Source organism: Clupea harengus, chromosome 10, assembly GCF_900700415.2.
Source record: "Clupea harengus chromosome 10, Ch_v2.0.2, whole genome shotgun sequence".
In the NCBI taxonomy this organism is placed as follows: Eukaryota; Metazoa; Chordata; class Actinopteri; order Clupeiformes; family Clupeidae; genus Clupea; species Clupea harengus.
In genome coordinates, this window is record NC_045161.1 from 3,346,278 (window position 1) to 3,366,277 (window position 20,000).

General features: G+C 41.7%; 2 protein-coding genes across 2 annotated transcripts in view; one reads left to right on the forward strand and one right to left on the reverse strand.

The window, feature by feature from the left end:
• Nucleotides 1-15,624, reverse strand: part of LOC105913206 (phosphatidylinositol 4,5-bisphosphate 3-kinase catalytic subunit alpha isoform) — a 17,420-nt gene extending 1,796 nt beyond the window's left edge. The window contains exons 1-20 of the mRNA XM_031575029.2: nucleotides 15,267-15,624; nucleotides 13,619-13,724; nucleotides 12,709-13,111; nucleotides 10,800-11,009; nucleotides 10,268-10,518; nucleotides 8,054-8,299; nucleotides 7,817-7,902; nucleotides 7,535-7,640; nucleotides 6,165-6,317; nucleotides 5,831-5,965; nucleotides 5,351-5,475; nucleotides 5,116-5,197; nucleotides 3,448-3,612; nucleotides 3,168-3,271; nucleotides 2,567-2,738; nucleotides 1,367-1,473; nucleotides 597-718; nucleotides 428-506; nucleotides 158-328; nucleotides 1-40 (exon numbers count right to left, since the gene is read on the reverse strand). The exon at nucleotides 1-40 is cut by the window's left edge and continues 78 nt beyond it. Of these exons, the coding sequence (XP_031430889.1) occupies nucleotides 1-40; nucleotides 158-328; nucleotides 428-506; nucleotides 597-718; nucleotides 1,367-1,473; nucleotides 2,567-2,738; nucleotides 3,168-3,271; nucleotides 3,448-3,612; nucleotides 5,116-5,197; nucleotides 5,351-5,475; nucleotides 5,831-5,965; nucleotides 6,165-6,317; nucleotides 7,535-7,640; nucleotides 7,817-7,902; nucleotides 8,054-8,299; nucleotides 10,268-10,518; nucleotides 10,800-11,009; nucleotides 12,709-13,060 (2,706 nt within the window). The 5' untranslated portion in view covers nucleotides 13,061-13,111; nucleotides 13,619-13,724; nucleotides 15,267-15,624. The remainder of the gene's footprint in view (nucleotides 41-157; nucleotides 329-427; nucleotides 507-596; nucleotides 719-1,366; nucleotides 1,474-2,566; nucleotides 2,739-3,167; nucleotides 3,272-3,447; nucleotides 3,613-5,115; nucleotides 5,198-5,350; nucleotides 5,476-5,830; nucleotides 5,966-6,164; nucleotides 6,318-7,534; nucleotides 7,641-7,816; nucleotides 7,903-8,053; nucleotides 8,300-10,267; nucleotides 10,519-10,799; nucleotides 11,010-12,708; nucleotides 13,112-13,618; nucleotides 13,725-15,266) is intronic.
• Nucleotides 15,625-15,783: 159 nt separating this feature from the next.
• zmat3 (zinc finger, matrin-type 3) overlaps nucleotides 15,784-20,000 on the forward strand; it is a 9,971-nt gene continuing 5,754 nt past the window's right edge. Inside the window, exons 1-3 of the mRNA XM_031575030.2 lie at nucleotides 15,784-16,576; nucleotides 18,973-19,439; nucleotides 19,592-19,732. Coding sequence (XP_031430890.1) covers nucleotides 16,459-16,576; nucleotides 18,973-19,439; nucleotides 19,592-19,732 — 726 coding nt within the window. The 5' untranslated portion in view covers nucleotides 15,784-16,458. The remainder of the gene's footprint in view (nucleotides 16,577-18,972; nucleotides 19,440-19,591; nucleotides 19,733-20,000) is intronic.

Consider the following 20,000-nt stretch of genomic DNA (forward strand, 5'->3'; position numbering starts at 1 on the left):
GGCACATGATCGGGTAAACAGGTCAATGGCCATATCGTACCTAATGAAAAAACACACAAAGAAACAAAAAAAACAAAAATCACACATTTCTCAATCAGACAGTGATTTGGAAAGGTAACCATTAAAGAGTGTAGTAACTCAAATCAAATGTCCATACATCTCGCCCTTATTCTTGTCCTTCAGCCACTGGTGGAGGGTGTTGCTGTTGAACTGGAGCGCCCCCTTCAGGCCTCCTTTGCACTGAATCTGCATAATGGTGTGGGAGCTTCTGACCACTTCGATTAGACCCACACAGTCACCAATAGACAGGCAACCATAAGGAAGCATCCTAAAGCACAGCAGACACACACCGGACACCATCAGTTCGCTGCACACTTTTCACATCGAGTAGGGCAATAGTTAGGGTCTTGAAGTATTAGAGCCATACCTGAGGTCCAAGCCTTGGTTTTGCCAGATGTTTTCCATTATTCTAATAATCTGAAGTGTTAGCATGTCTTGCCGTAAATCTGGAAGAGAGGACACACTGAGGGTTAGACGGACATTTGGTGAGTAGGCTGGTAGAGAGGAGCGGTGCTGAGGAGGGCGGGCGCGGTTACCGTCTCCGTTCTTGAAGATGATTTCATTGTTCTGGAAGAGCAGCTCTGACATGATGTCTGGGTTCTCCCAATTCAGCCACAGCGGCCTCTTAGCTGACGACATGATTCGACACTCATCAAATCTGCCAGAGATGAGACATTTCACCCGTACACATCAGTACAACTCAGTCCAGTCAGAACGGTCATGCTGGCTTTCTGATGCTTTCCGCTTAACATCAAGTCAGTTAAGCGGCTGATTCTAGGGTTATTGACATAGAAAACAAATACAGGAACAACTGCCTGACTTTTTCAGTCTTTTTTTTTTGTTTTGGAAGATTTAGAAGGGTAGACACGAAACACTTTTTACAAAACAAATGACACACTACAATAAATCTTAGACCAAATCTTCAAACTCAGAGATAGGCCAGCAACTATGAGGTCATTGAGGTTGTTGGCACACCTGATGTGTACCAAAATTACAGAGTTCAGTTTATGATGCCAGTCCAAAGCAAGACGAATTTCCCAGAATTATGCAAGATCACTGGCATTATTTCAAATAATACATAATTAAATAGGGCTGTTGCATTGCTTCATCAACCCAACAACGGAGAGGCAAGCAAAGCGCATTTTGTTGTCTAGGACCCTCCAAAGCTACACTTTTGATCCTGTAAATTTCCACACAAATTTCATTCACATACCATAACAAGGTGAATTAGTGTCGTGATCCCACACTTTTCTATCTATATCTTGGTACCTCCCCGCAGTGGGCTCATTGGGCCTGTTGGACTCACCGTAAGTTGCCCAGCTGGTGCGCCGGGTTGAGTGGGGAGGTGAAGTTCTGGAGTGCGTCCATGTAGTCCGGCCTCCTCATCTGCTCCACAAGGAACTTCATCTGCACCTGGAGAAAGACGGGCCATGCTAGCTGTTAGCGTAGAAACACATTCAGAGAAGAAGCCACGAGGTTGGGGTTTGCGCTACAATAGTAGTCTTCAGTCCCTAATTTTGAATTTCCCCATGATATAAAGTTTAATTTATGCCTACAAATAATGAGACCTATTTAATCATCATTGTTACTCTATGTGTAACAATCTTTGTGACAGTATTAAAATATAGCTCCAGAGTTGCACTTGTATGCAATATTCAATTCTACAGAATGATGAAAAAGGAAATATATTTTTAATAATAGTCTTGGTTTAGGCCAAACGTGATGCACCACTCTTCGCTGTTTCATGAAAACCGACATGCAGTCTCTCGATAAGACGCTTTTGTTCCACTCGACTTGCATTGCAATGAAGCTGCACACAGGTTGGGCCTTCTCGGAAACTAAATCTCCCCGACTGCCGTTGCTGCCGCCACGCTCGACTAGTTGCGCTAACTAAGCCGAGGCCAGTGTGTGGGCAGTCAGACTCCGGGGGATGGCAGCAGACCTGGAACTTTATTTAGATGCCAGCCGAGGGCCTGCCAGTGGGCATGAACACTCAGTTGCCCGCTGGCTTGCCGCACCGTGCTTGCTTGGCTCAGTTCATCTGGCATGCACACATCCCCTGAGGATTTGCTTCCGATAACTATCGGACAAGTTGGTATTCCTAACGCCTTGTGTTTCTTTGGGTGGGTGGATGTGCAGTCATTTGTGGAACTGGGTAGGCATGAGACCAGAATATAATAACTAGGATTCATTTAATGAATGGGACGGCAAATAGATCTCCAAATACAACTTTGAAATAATGAATCATACCTAAGCCATTAATAAGCAATTCATCTATTTATTTATTTTTTTTCAATTAAAATAAGTAAAGTCACTAGGGAAATTGAGTAGTTTGGCATTTCGTTAAAAAAAGAAGAAAACATGAAGTTGTTTGTTCCAGTCCATGCTCTGCGAGACACACAGACAGTAAGAGTCACCCAGGACAGAGTGTGCGGTGTGGTCTGCGAGACACACAGACAGTAAGAGTCACCCAGGACAGAGTGTGCGGTGTGGTCAGTGGTCTCACCTTCTGCGTCTCATCCTTCTTCTCCTGCTTGAGGATGTCTGTGAGGTTGATGAGTTTCTCCATGGCTTCCACCTGCCGGCTCAGGTGCTTCAGGTACATGCCACAGGCACGGCAGTAGGACTCCAGCAGCAGCCCAAAGCGCTGGCTCACAGTCTTATTGTGCATCTCCGACCTGCAGCCACACACACACACACACACACACACACACACACACACAGAGAGAGAGAGAGATGATTAGAGGTCAATTTAGCCGCCTACCAATACATTTAAAGTATATCACAGCATTTTCAACACTGTAGAGTATCAATATATCTGTACGTTTATCTGATGGCAAACAGCACAACACAGTTATAGCATAACTTATATCAAAATAAAAAATTCTGCCATTCAGTACAGGTGTGGTTTTGCTTTTCCTATTTTTCCTACTTTAAAAACTGGTTCAAGACACAGAAAAGCATCACAATTTGATTGAATTCCTGCAAGACTAGGATTGTAATCATTTACAAAAATAGTAGTGACCATTTCAAGAGAAATGTTCTGCCGTTAATTCCTATCAATACCCCCAGCTCCTTGATAAAGTCCATAGTACTGGCACACTCACTTCAAGTGCCAAAAGAAGAAGTGTCCTATCCTCTGGTTGGTTAGGGCTTTCTTCAGCAGAAATCGTACTAGAGGATTATCCAGGTACTGCTCATACTTCAGGACCTAAAGTGAGGAAAAGGAACCAGACATTGAGAACTGACCAACGAATAAACACATTTGAGAATCAATCAACATGTAAGAAAGCAGGAGATTACATTTCTCTTATGCTATTCACCATGACCTCAGCAGTGTCAATAGCTTTTGAAGATCGTTATCTAATCCCGAGCGAGTTGTCTTACCTGAACAAGCTGAATGAGGTACTGGGACAGCTTGTCGTCAGTCAAATACTTCTCAAGGCACCGTACAGCAAAGTCTCGGATCATTGGATCTGGATAATTACAATCTAGTAACTCCATGGCTTGTTCGGGTTTTATTGCGGGCCAATCTTTCAGAAGGCAATACATCTGAATGTGAAAGATAACATGCTTAGTATACAGGCAACAAGTCATCAAATCAGATGAAAAAAATAAAAATAAGTTGACATTACAATGTGCAACTGCCTTTATGTCGTAGCATGTAATTGAATATTCCCTGAACACTGATTGCTGAAGTATACCAGTAATACACCCCTTAACCTTGAAATAGTTATTGTGAATAATTCATTAAAATTAGGGCTGTGAAATGATTAAATTTTAATCAGATTAATCACAGGTTTCTGTGGATTAATCATGATTAATCACATATTTTCTCGGTATATTTTTGTGAGAACAAAAAGATTTATGACAAAAGACATATATACATTTAACATGTTTTCTTTTTTTTATTCATAAAAAAAACAATGGTGCTGCAACTGAGCAGTTCTTTAGCAGTTATCTTTTCTATTCCATATGGAACATTAATATAATCTTCATCCTAAACAGAATTTGGGCTTCTTAGCCATTGTATGGTTGAATAAAAAAAATTTATTTTATTTTTAAATCAAACAGAAATGATTTGGGCTTCTTAGCCATTGTTTTTATAGGATGTTTGAACATTTTTCTCTTTTTTGTCAAACAACCATTAACCACACCATGACACAATCTAATGCCTCTAAATGCCCTTTTACAGTAGTCTAGCCGCGGCTATCATATTACGTGCACTGTCTATCCCTATAGTGGTCGTTTTGTCTTCAATTGCCCAGTTGCTTGCAACAGTTTGGAACTGTTGTGCACATGCCTCTGCAAAGTGGAGCTCTTCTGTTTTCATGCACGTTAGTGTAAACGACTTTAACTTCCATTCGTCGGTGATTAGATGTGCAGTTACACCCAGGTAGTTATCGTTACTCACAGAAGTCCAGTGATCCCCTGTCAGCGCCTGATGTTTCGTAGCAGCCAAGTCATTTTCCTTTTTTTTCTTTTCAGCTTCATACAGCTCGTGGATTTTTGTCATTATTGTGCGACTTTGCAGTGCTTTGATACTCGAATCCCCCGTTGCCACTCGCACAACTTCGGTGAACCCCTCGTCCTCAATAATATTAATCGGTCTACAGCTTTTTCCAATCCATTTGGCAACTGTGCTAGTCGACTTGTCACAGGCACACTTAATGAGGAGCCTACGTTGTTCAGTGAGGGTGGTTTGGCGCATTCCACTTTAACTCCCCTCGCCGACCAACGCATGCATCGCGTTGAGGTGGTACTTATTGCTACGGTGAAACGATAACGTCTTCCCGCAGAGTGTGCATATCACTTTGGTTTTATTGAATGTTCCATCTTTGTTTTTTTTGAAACACGAACTTACCATTACAGCGGCGACTAATGCAGATTGGGCGGAATTGTGGGTATATTTGGAAGCTCATTTTGCGCATGCGTTAAATGCGTTAAAAAAAATCAACTAATTAATCCTGTAATTTAATCATAACGCGTTAACGCGTTATTTTTCACAGCTCTAATTAAAATGTAATATGAATGGAAAACATTAACATTCAGTACCTGTGCTACTTCGTCACGTGAGTTCCACTTCACTGCGAGTAAAATCTTGGGCAGGACTTCTGGCATATTCGCAGAATATTGCCTGAAAGGACAAGGATAGGATGCATATAGTAAATCAACCACCATCTTTTCCACACTTAAGTATCAAGGGAGAGACCATGGTTGGAATTAACCTGTGTGTGTGTGTGTGTGTGTGTGTGTGTGTGTGTGTGTGTGTGTGTGTGTGTGTGTGTACCTGTGCCTCCACAAGAAATCCTTCTCCTGCTCAGTGATCTCAGAAAGTGGATCTCTGTTGCACAAATGTCTGAGCTGCTCAATGTCACTCTCGGTCATGGCATGGTCTCGAGCCAGGCGGGAGCTCTGTGAGTGAAGGCACACAAAGATGGCTCACATCATTCAAAGCTCAAAGCATCAGTTAAGTTGTGTCAAGCTGTGGGGGAAACAACCGGCTTCTTTGATCTGATAGCACTGTTATTAAAAAGCCCCTGTCCAGAGACATTCCATTGGACAGAGTCAGGTTACTACCACTAACTAATGGTGTCAAGAAAGAGAGCCCCATATTTCACTGGAACATACATCCATCCATCCATAAGACACAGACACCTGCTACTGCAGTGTTACCCTTGCATCAGCATGAGAACAAGTTCACAGAACATAATGGTCAACCGTCGACAGATGGAATGGAATTCAAATAGACCTTGGCTAACGAGCTTACCTGACCAGATTGGCAGTAATTGTATCCCATCTCTCTAGATATGATCCAATTAGCATGATCCTCCACAACGGTCATGTCTGGGAACTTCACTGGACTGCTGAAGTAGTCAAACTCCAGCTCCAGACAAGGGGTTTCCTGAGAGCAAAAAAAAAAACAGATGGCAGAGTTAAAAGCACTCAGTCAATGTTGGATCTGCACGTAAAATATTGATTAGTCTCCATATAAGTGCTTACAGTCCTGTGTGGCTATTACACAAGACAAATACTCATCTCAGGCTGCAGAGTGAACTTCAGTACATGTTTTTTGTGAGTCTGTTGTGAGCTGAGCATTTTACCTTATTGGGATTGGACCCGGTGACACCGATGGGGTTGAGCAGGTCCTCCAGGCCATGGGGCACGGGCCAGAGATTCAGTGCCATCTTGCCTGACACCAGAGTGTCTGTGTAGTCGAAGAGGTTGACGTTTCCCCAGGCGAGTGGGCAGTGCTCCTATGTAGTGGGACATTCAGGTTCAGGGGTGAGCTTTCTGTCTCAGTCTGTGCCATGCAGAACAACCAACAGCCACTGTCACATTAGCAGCCTACGAGTAAAACAGCAGCATTTTTTAAACTGACATTGAACAGACATGTTCATCTATATTTCCATGGTGTTCCCAGGGGAACAAAACAAAAAGGAAAGAATCTTTGGCTTAACAGTGCTTGCTACAAGCAAGGGGAGAAGCCAACTCTCAATCAACATGGTGGCTGCACAGGGGCCCTCAAACGTGCACTTTTGCGTGCACTTTTTCACAGCAATTTGAGCTAGCTGCTAACCATTGATGTGACACCAGCTATATTCCTTGAAGCGCACAAGCACAAAAAAGCTGTTAAAATAATATTGTTCTAAGTTGACTGCAATCTGCAATAATAGATTGACCATATGGATACCAATGTAGCTAGCTACATGAACAGCTAGCTAGAGTTTTGGCATGGAGGTATAGCCAAATTACTATAAAAATAATGTTGTTACTACCTAAGCTATATAAGGTGCAGTAATTCTACAAACCAAAGACATTTCACTCTAAAAACAAGCAAATGCCAGGCAGAGGCAGCATCAACATTATTTTCTCAGCATTTAAGCAACTGGAAGGTGATATTATTCAGAAAGCTTTAGGAGTTATTTTAGGGATGTGTACCGGAAGACTGGCTGTGATAGAACTGACATTATTACTGAGCATCTATCCCCCCCCCATCTCTACTGACCCGAGAACAGTTTTATTGGGCAACAGAATTGTGTGCATTGGTGTGAGAGTGTGTGTGTGTGTGCGCAAGTTCCCAAAACGCTTTTTTTTCCCCCTTTTTTTTTTTTTTTTCAAAAGCTTGGCTAAAAATAGAAACTTCAACATGCATCCCTTGCAGTATCACACACACACACACGCTTTCAAGTTCCACAGTGTGACTCTTTCAGGGCGATTGCTTATCCAAAAATATCAGTTACACACAAGCCCTGCCACAATCACACCATGTAATAAAAGCGAGAGCTTGAACCTGTAATCTGACTACATTTGGTTAAGGAGGAAAAGAAACACCAGACACGTGCACTGCACAGACAGGGCTCACCAAACCAGCCAATGCAGGGAAGACAGCCAAACCGTCTCTGACCTGCCTAATATATGGCTGCCTAATTAATGCTTTAATGTTTAATCTTAGCGGCCATCAGCCCGTTACCTCTTTCGCCCCCTTCCTCCCTTTCACAGAGCAGATGGACAGACAGAGGCGCGCGGCCCTCGGGATATCAGGAATGTACATGTCATATTGCAGCCATTCATTCCACCTGCAGGTCCATACAGATAGAAAGGACAGGAGTCAACAGGGCTAATGAGGACAGGGCAGCATCACTGCTAAACATAAAATAGCAAAATGGTGGCAACAGTCTTCGTCCAACATGCCTTTGCTGATAAAAAAATAAAAATGGCAAACAGCTATCTAGGCAAGGGGAGTGTTTATTACCTTGGATTGGAGCATGGTACGCGTTGTGTGTTGACGTTATCACACAGCTGCTCACCACCGTGGTAAATCCCTGTCCGCACATAAATCTACAACAACACGTAAACAACAACAGATCAAGACTACTCAAATATGCCCATACGTCAGCCATGTTCCAATTTAAAACAAACACAGAACATAAATGAATGCAAAGCGGTTATTTTCATGCAATTGTACGATAAAGGGGTTCGCCAAACCAACCTTGTCAATGTCCCTGATGTTTACATTGACGTAGGTGGCACATAGTACACGTATCCTCAACATGCCGTTGATTGTCCACAGGGACTTTGTGGAGGACTCCCCGTTCATGTATGGAGTCGCCGTGGAGATGCGACGGGCATAAGAGGGCATCGTGAAGTTGTCCACCGGGAGCTGAGAGTACAGGCTGTCTTTCGCCATCAGCATGAGGTTAGGCATCCGATTCAGCATGATGCAACTCCTCACGTACTAAAAGAAAACAGGAGGCCAGGTAGCATTAGGTACATGCTAGCAATTTCAAATAGGGGCATGATGGCATTTCAAAATATATATATATATATATATATATATATATATATATATATATATATATATATATATATATATATATATATAAATACACAAGGTGGTCAGAAATAAACAATTACATTGAGGATGTTTTGAAAAAAATAATGGGCCATGCTAGAGGCGGCCGCCCATGGAAATCCTTTCAGTAAGTAGCTATGAAAAACACAAGGGCCATAGTAGCCGCATGTTCTTTGGATCTGAAAGCCTCTATTAGCAACATTAAATTACATAATTCAATTATTGTGACACAAGATGACTCATGCTCATATTACCACTTCAAGGGCCTCAGTTGTGAAGGTTTGCATTGAAACCAAATTAATTTCTAAAAATGTTTCTCCTTTTCTGCAAATTGAGATTTTCCAATCTAATTTACTAAACACAGTGCACATATGATAATAATGAATGAAAACATGGTAAATCGTGAAAGCCCTTAATGTCCACTGCCGTAAGTGTGCGAGATGGATCGAGTAACACCCTTACTGAACCTGTTTAGGTGAGACAGCCACAGCCGATTCTGTGACTGAACACACTAACAGGAGATTAACACTTCACATTTTCCAATAATGTCAAAACCGTTGTTGTTCAAAGCTGCAACAACTGTCTGTCACTACACATTTACAATAGGGTCTAATATTACCTATTTTGTTAAAGGTGCATCAAGTAGTTGCAGACAAAACGAATGGTGTACAATGGTTCAACTCTGAGGGTATTCTAAATAAAGTGTTCCCCAATATTACCATGCACTTGACATACTTCTCCTCTGTTTTCTAATGTATTTGTTGACAGGTCAGGGCCCTCTAAATAGTGAGCCAACACATAAAAACACCCCAAAACAAAGTATCAACATACTCAGATGGCACAGTATGTGTCAGTACTGTAAGTGAAGAAGGGTTTAAATTTTTCCACAACAAAACCACGGACTGCACCTTTAAAAACAGACCCACAAGATCGCTTCAGAGTTGCAATCGTTGGACTGAATAGTGCAAAGACCAAAGCTCTGTGAATAAAGTTCATTCAACTTGGCCAACGTGGACAAAATGCACCAGCTGAACACAAATATGGATCCAAAAGACAATTTTAGAGTCTTTCCTTGCCAAACAGCGTCATCAAATCAGATCCCCCCCCCCCCCCCCCAAAAAAAACTAAATTCTCCAACTGAAAAGTATGCATACAGGCACGGCCACTTGAAATCTCAGGACAACATGATCAGCTGCATCAGATAGTCAGTCAGTCATCAGTAAACACAGCTTGTGTCACCATCTCATGCAGTAACTAACATGCACGGTCTAAAACATGAGGCTCCTTTCAATGCTTCTTACTAACACTAACTGCCAGGATTGTACAGACACTTTGGGAACGGTTCAGTTTATTCCAAAGAAATATGAATGCTTTTTTTCTTAAAGTGAATTTTTCTAATAGTGTTTTTTCCCCTCCTTCACAGTAATCGCCATGCAGTCCAAGTCCTTGCCTTTACAACCGTGTCTATGTAGCTTGAATGGAGTAGGAGACAGGGCCTAAGAGCTACAGAGTATTACTTCAGGTGACTTCAAGTGACGTACTCAGAAATACAAATTCAGTGTTCAGGAATGGAGCAGCTTCCCTTTTACTCTCACTCAACTGCTTGGCTTTGTTAATTACAGGCCTTTCATGACCCAAATATATCAAAGCAGTGAAATCAGCTTCCTTACTGCAAGGCTGAACATGGTCATATCCGCTGCTTTGTTGAAGTGGTAAAAATACAGTTCTATTATCATCATTGTAAAGCCTACGATTAAACTAGTGGAGCAAGCATCCGCAGATGGAAGAAGAATATTATTATCATTATGTATTTAGCACGGTGGTATGACTGATACACATTGGAGTACTTACTTTATACTGACTGAGGGGATATTTCTCCAACAGGTACTCATCACAGCCGCATACTTTCAGGATGTATTTGCCCTGGTACTCCTGCACACACATTTTGAGCTGCTCTGCAGAAAGCAGCATACTCCTGGTCTTTTTCCTAATGGCTTCTGCTATCACCTGCTCCGGTACACAATCATGGTTGATCTTGAGTGTGTACTTCTGCTTGTCATTGTTAGGGGAGACTATTACCCAAATCACCACAATGATTTGACCTACAAAAAAAAGAAAAACATTAATAGGGATGATGCACAAAAAACAAAGGCTGCTCGTTATCAAATCAACTCATGACGTCCTGGTGAATGGAATGTAAAGAAAGGTCATCATTGTAGAGTAGATATATATATATATAGGGGGAATATTAAATAGGGGAAAATGGATCATACATGGTTTGAGCATTGTGAACATATATAAGCAAAGCACACCGTGTAACCCAAAGCCAGAACAGAACCATATTAAAAGGGTCCATGTTTTTGCCTCTTCATCAAACTCTTACCTTTATCAAGTTTGGCATAGATGTGCTTGGGAAGCTCGACCGAAGACTCTACATTGGGAGGGTAAACATATAAAGCCCGACTATGAGGGCCATTGACATCTCGGAGTTCCACAGAGTCTTTGCACACGTTGAGAATGTTTCTCCGGAAGTCCTGCACTTCGGGGTCCTTCACCAGATCAAACTCACACACAGGCATGCCAATCGCAAAACCTGAAAGAGATGGGGGAAAACATCACCTCAGCATGTCTTACATTCTCAACATGTCAGTCAAATGAACAATCCTCAGATGTAGTTGTATTGAGAGGAAAAGGTTTCTTTAATAATTATTTGTAAATGCACGTACTATGATCCATAAATATTCAGTGATTTACAATCGTTTTTCAATCCACACACACAGAACCCCTCACTTGTGACTTATAAAAATACACCAGATGTGCATTTGTTGCGAAATGTCATTTGTAAATCTGTAATTCTGCGTGTTAAGTGTTCGAATCTGCATTCGTTTGATCATCCAACACACGCATTCATCCCAGCCTCCACAGAGGTCATTTAGAGACATTTTCACTTTTCGTGATTCACACACAAATAGGTCTTGATCCACACAAATGTTTCCTGATGCTCGTTATATGACTACGTGTAAGGCCAACTGTAACGTATGTATGACAGTAAAAGGTTTGTCTGAGACGTCTGTGCTCATTGGGAACTAATTCAGAAGCTGACCCGATGTGTAGGTATTAATAAGCAGGTCTGAACCTAAACAGTGTACCATTTAGCTTGTGTAATAAAAAGGTGTCATCTTCAGCCTATTTTGTGTCAGAAAAGGAAAGGCCATCTGTCTCAGCATGCTCTAGGTTACTACCCTACTCCAATTTATACTACTGAAAAATAAGCACATATTTTTAGAATAGAGATAATAGATAACGTTATGACATTTAACTATTCAAATGTAAATTCACTGTATGACTAATCTGCAATAACATAAGAGCAGATTGTGTTGGCAACTGAAAACTAAACAGCAGCACTACTGCGAATTTGAAACAACATTATTAAATTGTAGTTTCAGCTAGTATTCAGCCATTCATGAAAAAATCACAGTGCAATATTTTATTGTGATTTGTTGCAGAACAGCAATCATATCCAACGATCATCAACAAGAGACATCCTGAGCCATCCTTTCATGCAGATGAAATAGGCCTATGTGTTGACAGGAATCAACCAAATGGGTGGGTTATGATGTAATGTTGTAAAGCCATGCAAATATTGATGCTAAACCACTCATTGAAGCGTCTATCTCTATCATTAACCAATTTCTGTGGTTAGGTGGTTTGTATTCTGTGCATGAAACATATAGTAGGCTAATCACAAGGAAGGTTCAGAGGACTATTAATATATTCTTAACACTTTCAGAGAGCCTTGAGTAGCCATCTCCATTTCATCTCACAATGGCAAGTCTTCAGTAAAAGGAATTACTGCAGCTTGCTGTCCGTCAGTGCAGCACTATTATCTGGACAGCTTTACAAACCTTGGATGAATATTGAGGTTGTTGAGGATCCATTTCAGCTGCATGGTGGGAAGTTTGTGGAAGCTCGCTGTAACTTTTCCCTTTCCTCATCAACCTAATGCAATTCTTGGAGCTTAGGCTACTACATACATCACGGCCTGAATGACTCAAGACTGCCACCTAATAGTCGCTTCATTTAGTTTTTTGGGGATTTGTACAAATCATAGTACGTTTGTTCAAACGAGAACTTCTAAGTCACAAGTAAGGCGTTCTGTGTTTGTGGATAGAGAAATGTGTTTGTAAATCGTTTAATACTTTGTGGATCATTGTACGTGCATTTACAAATAATGACGAGACATTTTTTGCTCCATATAGTTGTGTCAGCAAAGGAGGAAAAAGAAAACCTACCGATCTCTCGGTTGAGGATTTTCTCCTCCCTATTTCCCACCGGCTCAATAACTTTTAAGAAGGGCTGAAAGAGCCTGAGGTCACAGAGCCTCCTGGTCTCGTCGTAGAACTCCTCGCGCTCGGCCTCCTGGGTAACGCTGACGAAGATGTAGGAGGTCTCCTCCTGCAGAAGATGGTGCAAGGGGTATTTCCGCGCCTCCTTGAACAGTTCGTGTTTGATGGTGATGAGTGTGGCCTCACGGAGGCACTCCAGGGTAAGGATCATGCCATTGGGCAGGAGGCAGTCCACCAGAATTTTCGGGGGCATCAAGTGGATGCCCCACAATTCTCCCGAAGATGGCCGAGGCGGCATGTTCCTTACAACTTCACAGTTTCACTACTGAGGAGAAATGTATCTTAGCTTCTGTAAAAAAAAGAAAACGACAAATAAAAATCAAGCCTCAAAGATATGGCCACATTTGGGTATAAGCATTTTCTTAAAAAGACAGCCTGTTAATAGGCCTACTTTAACATTTTATCATATATATAAAGTTCATACCAATTAGAGGCATTGTTGTGTCAAATAATCAAACAACTGCTCTGTATGAGAAAACATGATAGCATGATGTGCCAGCCAGAATGTCTACTTCCCATGGAGACAAGGCTTTACCCCACTAAAGAGAAGCCAAAACATTTGGCACTTGATGCTGAAGAGGATGACTCGTCCTTTCCCCCTTGCTCACTAACAGCACAACAAATGGGTGTAATGGCCATCAGCTCTTATCCTCCAATGCCAATACTCCAGTTCACCAATTTGTAGATATGTTATATTTACGTCCTGTGAGATTAATCAAAATCACCTCTGTCTGTAACAGTCAGACCTATAGGTATAGTTGCCCTGCACAGTTTTATGTGACAAAATCAAATTTACCTTAAAAAACGATCCCAAGTTTACTTCTTAGTCTCTTCCTTCACATTCTGGCCATCAACAGCATGCCCTTCTGCATTCAGTCGAGCGCCACAGAGGTGTCATTCATCTGTAGTTAATGATATTTACATTATATAATCCAAGGTGCTAAAAGGAACTTGCATCCATGCAAATAGCTCTGATATGAAAATGGAGGTTATGTGCAACCAAGTTAGGTATTGGTTATAACAACATTACATTTGGTATAGTCCATATTAGACTACTACTGCTGTGTTCGACATAAATAAGAACACGCCCTAGGGCAGATTACTGGTAAATGTACGTTAACAGTAAACTACGAGCCATTTTTCCTCATTTTGCCGCCAGGGTTGCAGTATTATCATATAGACATCTAGGATATAGAAGCAAATTCTCCTCATTCTAGAAGAATGTGATTCAAGCTCCCTTGTGTTCGTCATGTTGGAACACTACGCTTCCACAATTTGACAATCCCCAAAAGTTGATCATGCCGTGTACTCCCTTTTTCCATACAGGGCAGTCTGCCTAACAGAAGTTAACTAGCGACCGAGCCTTTACCAAGTTGGTTAGATAAAACATGCTGTAACTTAAACATCTAGATAACGTTAGATGCATTACCTGTATTTGTAAGTTAATTCTATGTATCAACCTGAATTAGCCATTATAGCGTTATCACAACTAATTAAATGCTTTGCTCATGTCAATCGATAGTACGATAAAAATTAGCTAACCAATACGCTAATGTTAGCTCTGCATAAACAATTGTTTGTTAGCTTTAGCCAAGCAAAGTTACACTTCAAAATTACAACAGAGAGTAAACCATTTCTCACTACAGTGACATTATCATACAGACAGCCTTATACTTTATCCTACCTTCTAATACAATGTAATTTATGGCTAACGTTCAGAACAGAAGACGAACTATTGGTGCTAACCACCTGCCTTTTGTGGGTAAATAGCCAAATACTAGGTGGCCAGCTAACGGAGGACGGTGGTTAGGTATGCTAGATAACTAAATCATTTCACGTTACTGGATGTTTTGGTATCTAACAGTGGCTGCAATGCCGCGTTAGCTTGATTTAACTAACACAAAACATAAAGAACTAAACTAGCGTAGGTAACGCTAGATGGTATAGCTAAAACATGTCTAACGTGAGCTTACAGCATATGGTAGATGACATGGACGTTATTAGTGATTACACAGATCGATGATTGTCTGTACTGCCAAATACCTACAGCGGATGTGTTTCTATCAAGGCTAACTTGCTAACTATTGCTCCTCTGAATTGGTTGCCTTATCTACTTGCAAAAATAGCCAGTTACCTACCCATGCTATCGCTAGCTAGGATAATCAAAACCAAGTCAACCCAGCTTTCTTGAACTAGCTACCGTAGCAAAAGATAATGATCAAGCCACACCACCATAACTCCTATAGCTAAAGTTAACGGTCATGCACCACAGGCTTGACGTTAAGTAACTTGGCAAGCAATGAAATGCCAAGAAAATATTTGATAGCTAGGGAGCCAGCTATCAAATTATGCTAACTAGCTAGCTAGCTACAGCTGCAAGATCATGGTGGACAATGTCCATATGCACACAAATGTTGTCATGTCACCACTCCCTAAATACTAACCTTTTCTATTTGAACTTGTTGGGTAATCCTCTATCCGTTTTCTTTCTTCAGTCATAAATGCAATCCCAATACGATGCTACGGCCTAATCTTGGCAGTCGCAGCTTCTCCATAGCAACGACGATTCCCATTTGTCTGGACGCGGAGAGTGTCATGGAAATCAAACATTACATATAAATCCAATAGATTGCATGGACCCCCAAATAGACCCCCATGCATACCACATGTAGAACTAGCTGTCATATAAACCGTTTTGTTATTAGTTCAACTGTAAACACGAATGATGTTAGCTAAGTCCGAACTTGCTAACTATCGTTAGTTAGCAGCGGCAGAGGAAGCCCTACTATGATAAAGCGTAACCAATTCTTCTTGAAACCGACTGTCCCGCGAGTTTTGATAGGCTTTGGCGAGAGTAGGGTGCTTTGCAAACCTACGCTACTTTATTGATCAACTCCTCCCATTCCATTGCAGATGGTAGAGACCAAAGCATCATATATGGAAAGGCGATGAAATTGTGTTTTGATAGGCAAAATAACTCGACAATGAGTTTTGAGAAAGAAATGCATAATCACAAGTTTCTTGGTTAACTATTGTCCTGGTTTATAATAATTTGTAGTTCGCTATAGGCCTATTTTCAGTAAATGTTTTCAATAGTGGGGTATTTTTGTTATTATTTTATGAAATAGTTATTCTTTTCGTATCGTTTAGTAGGCTAAGGTTTTCTCAAACTTAAAATGGGGGAATCAGGTTGTCTTAAAAATTGAATTAATCAATAAATAGGATTTTAATAAGCCTACTTTGTCAGATTCTTACTTGTAATTTAAAGATGATGATAACGACGTGACTGACAGATGTCAAAACCGAAAATTCGAAAGGCTGTAAGTACAGTGCGGAGTTTGCTTGGACCATTAGGGAAATCGGACTGTACCAAAATTAAGGGGGCAAGTCTAATAGAAGCCTATTTCTGTTTTATTATCCCTTTTAGCGTCATTTGCAGCTTGGATATAGTCGATCCATAACGAAGACATATTTCGTTAAAATCCGTAGGGTGTGGAACGACATCAAGAAATTAGTCTTCGATGTCTTTAGAAAAAAATTCACGCCCTAAAACACAAACCCTATTCTTAAGTGCGCGGTCTTCACGGCGAAGCGAGCTGGAAGAAGTTCGCCTGAGAGCTGTAGGATGCAGTGAAGATGGCGATGAATGTGAAGAGCAAGGATGCTGTGTTTCAAAGTAATGACTTCAGCAGAAATTACAGTTCACATCATATTAGCTATGGGAACAGTAGCCATTACTTCCCCCACATACCAGGTAAGGCAAGCGTTATGATTTGTTGGTGAGTTGCAATGATACAGCGAATGCTCTATGCGCTGCAAGATGTTAACGTTAGCCAGTTGCTTAACATTACGCTAACGTTGGCCCTTAATTTCTGCAACGTATCTACTTACTACAACGAGCTACTTTTAATGCTTTCATACAGAGAGGGAATTGTGCATGATTATGAGCAGCGTTATTTTATTGGTGCATGCCTTCTAGTCGTTAACCTCTAAGATGGCCAGAAGATGCATGAGCATGTCTTATTTTAAACTAAATGAAAATTATAATCTAAATAAAAATGTCCTGACAGGTAATACTCCAATGTGTCTGGTGGAGAGTTGATGCTGTAACATTTTGACATCCTGACTCCTTCCTGTAGACATCCTCGATACTAGCTAGTGACGTCAGATTGAGCAAGTGAATGTTCCACCTCTTCAGAACTAACCTACACAGCCTTATTTTATTTTATTTTATTTTATTATTAAGCCTTATTTTAGTGATGAACTAACTTTGCTGGATAGATTACTCGGGCTTCTTTGATTTGTAGCTTACTTTGTGACTGTTTATTTTTGTCTACTCGATACGAATTGCTCAGCCATTGCTGTTCATTTTTATACAAGCATTTGTCTTTAAGAAAATGAAAATGAAATGTGTGTAAATATTGAACGTTTTCACGTGAAGACATATTTTCCTTTCATCAAGTTTAAAAGCATATGTTCAAAATAAGTTCTGGACAGTTGAAATAAAAATAATCGAAGCAAGTGAACTGCATAATCTGATAAGATGGAAATGAATTGTTTATAAACCACGGCCATGGCTCCATGAGTAATGGTCACTCAGTTGTGAGCAGTAAGATCCCTGAGGCAAAGGCAGTAGATAGGCTGCTCTGCTCCAGGTCCACTGTGGTGTGATCACCTGTGTGGTGAAAAATCACAGCACAAAAGATGCAAAAGGCCTGGTCAATGAATGAGTGGAAGTGGCGCATTGAGACCAAGCAGGCATGTAATTTAAGCATTGTGCCCTAAATTATTGATGTGGCTAAACAACGGCGCACTGTGGTCCACACGGTCTCCATGCAAAGATAGCGTCTTGAAATGTCATGCCATGTAACACAACCAGCTTCTCATTAAGTTACAAATGCCTGTCTGTCTGAGTTCGCTTTTGTGCTAATGGCACAAGACACGTGTATTAAAAGTCTTTAGACATTCAACTGCTTCCCGATTAATTGAGTTTAATTGAGGATTAATGAATTGCATTCATTCATTTTGTATTTTTGTAAGTAGTAGTCTTTTCCTGACTTTGGCTTCAATATTAAGCCATGAGAAAACTTTGAGTCTCAACCAACAATGTACATGGCCATGATGAGAAAGTAGAACTGCAACCCTGACCTTGAGCAGTGACTATGTAGGCTAGGTCCTCCTTATACCTATTTTTGGGATGGTATTCTCTCATGACCAAGTGATATCAGGTTCATCTTGCAGCATTTCAAGAAGAACAAGGGAAATGACATTGTCTGTTGAGGTTTATTCATGTCAAGTTTCATGTTAACAATTAACACATCAACAGTACCAGTACTGTGTAACAAAAAAAAATCAGTAATGTCGGGTTTATAACACACAACAACTTCTGGTTTGATAGCATGGACGGGACCCGCTGTGCATTTTCATCCTGCGCTTTCTGAGGAGTGGTGGTCTTATTTTGGTATTTTAATGCAGGGATCAGTCTCTCCAAATGCCATTCCCATACTGGCAGCCGGAAGTGAACCCACAGGTCACTTCCAGGAGGTTATTTTAGTGGGCTGAATCATTGTTGTCTAGTGTCTCCTTTGGAAGTCATGCACTGGAAACTGAACAGCTGACTGTCCTTCCTCCCCAGCACACATACAACACATACAACGCTGACCAAATATGTACAAACACACACACACACACACACACAGAGAGAGAGAGAGAGAGAGAGAGAAAGACACATCAACTCACCCACTATTTCCTGACGTGTATAGGGTGGCTAAAGGGAAAGTGTACATAGAAGATTATCAGTGTGCTAACAAAATAAATCCTCACATTTACTGTAGCATTCAGGTGAAAGCTGGTATGTCTGTAAGCTCATGTGAAAATACAACATGCAACAAGATGTTTTGTCTAGCTATTGTGCATGCAGAACTCCACAACCGAGTGGACTCACAACTCACAACAGGGTATATTTCCGTTTAAATTTCAACACAGAAATTTCAACATATTCCTTTTGTTGTGGCAGATGTGTAATTGTCTGTGAGGATTTAGGGGGTCCTCCAACAGTAGTGAGGAGGCCATAGTCTCTTCTCCTGTCGCTTGAAGCTGACTTCTGAACACCCACGTCATCCCCCTCCCCTCTTCTGCCCTCCCCCTCAGGCCTGGAGTCGGTTACGAAAACTCCTCTGAGTCTGATGTGCCAGCAGCAGCAGCAGCAGCAGCGGTTGCCACCGCCGCAGCCACCACCACAGCCTTTCCAGCCCCTGTCGGCCCCACAGCCTCTTGGACCACCACCTGTGATGCTCTCCTCCCCAGACCCACTGCGTTACCCCCTCTGCAGCCCGATGCCTGCAAAACCGCACCCCCACCTCCAGATGGTACACAGCCCGCCGCCGGTACCTCTGGTGTCTCCCATGCCCCCGGTCCCTGCGCTGCCGGTACCCATGCCGGTACCCATGCCGTGCCCCATGCCGCGCCCCATGCCGGGCCCCAGGCCCCTCGAAGAGGAGTGCCAGACGGGGGGTTCGGAACAGGATGCCACCTTGGAGGAGCTGTGCAAGCCACTCTATTGCAAACTGTGCAATGTGACGCTCAACTCAGCCCAGCAGGCCCAAGCCCATTACCAGGTGGAGACTCCCACTCAATTAGCATCAGCAGCACAGTGTGATGTTCTTGGCCTTTTTAGTGGCTCGCTATGTCAATAGCAGGATAGAATCATTATGCTTCTGGAGTGTGAAGTGTAATTACAGTGTAATTGCCTTGCAATATTTTGTTTTAGGGTAAAAACCACAGCAAAAAGCTGCGGAATTTCTATGCTGGAAGCCAACAACCTCCCCCTATACGAATACCTGAGATAGCAGAGCCTGTTTCCCAGCAACCTAACTCCACTCCACCAACAGAAAGTGCCACATGTAAGCAGGTAAAGCACTTGAGGCTGCCAACCTCTTGTTTATGACTCAGCTCGAAATACACAAGTTTGTTAGAAATTCAGTTTGTTTGCATTGTCATCGTCAATGTGGATTCAGTGGTGATTGTTGATTAGATATACAGTATGGCAGCACAGTGCAGTCATAAAGCAATAACCATAAGCTGCTGTGTCCAAATCTAAAACCAGATACCATATGGAAGGACAATGTCTTGAGCAAAGTGCCATTTGAATATAAAGCATCCCACAGAATGCAATATTT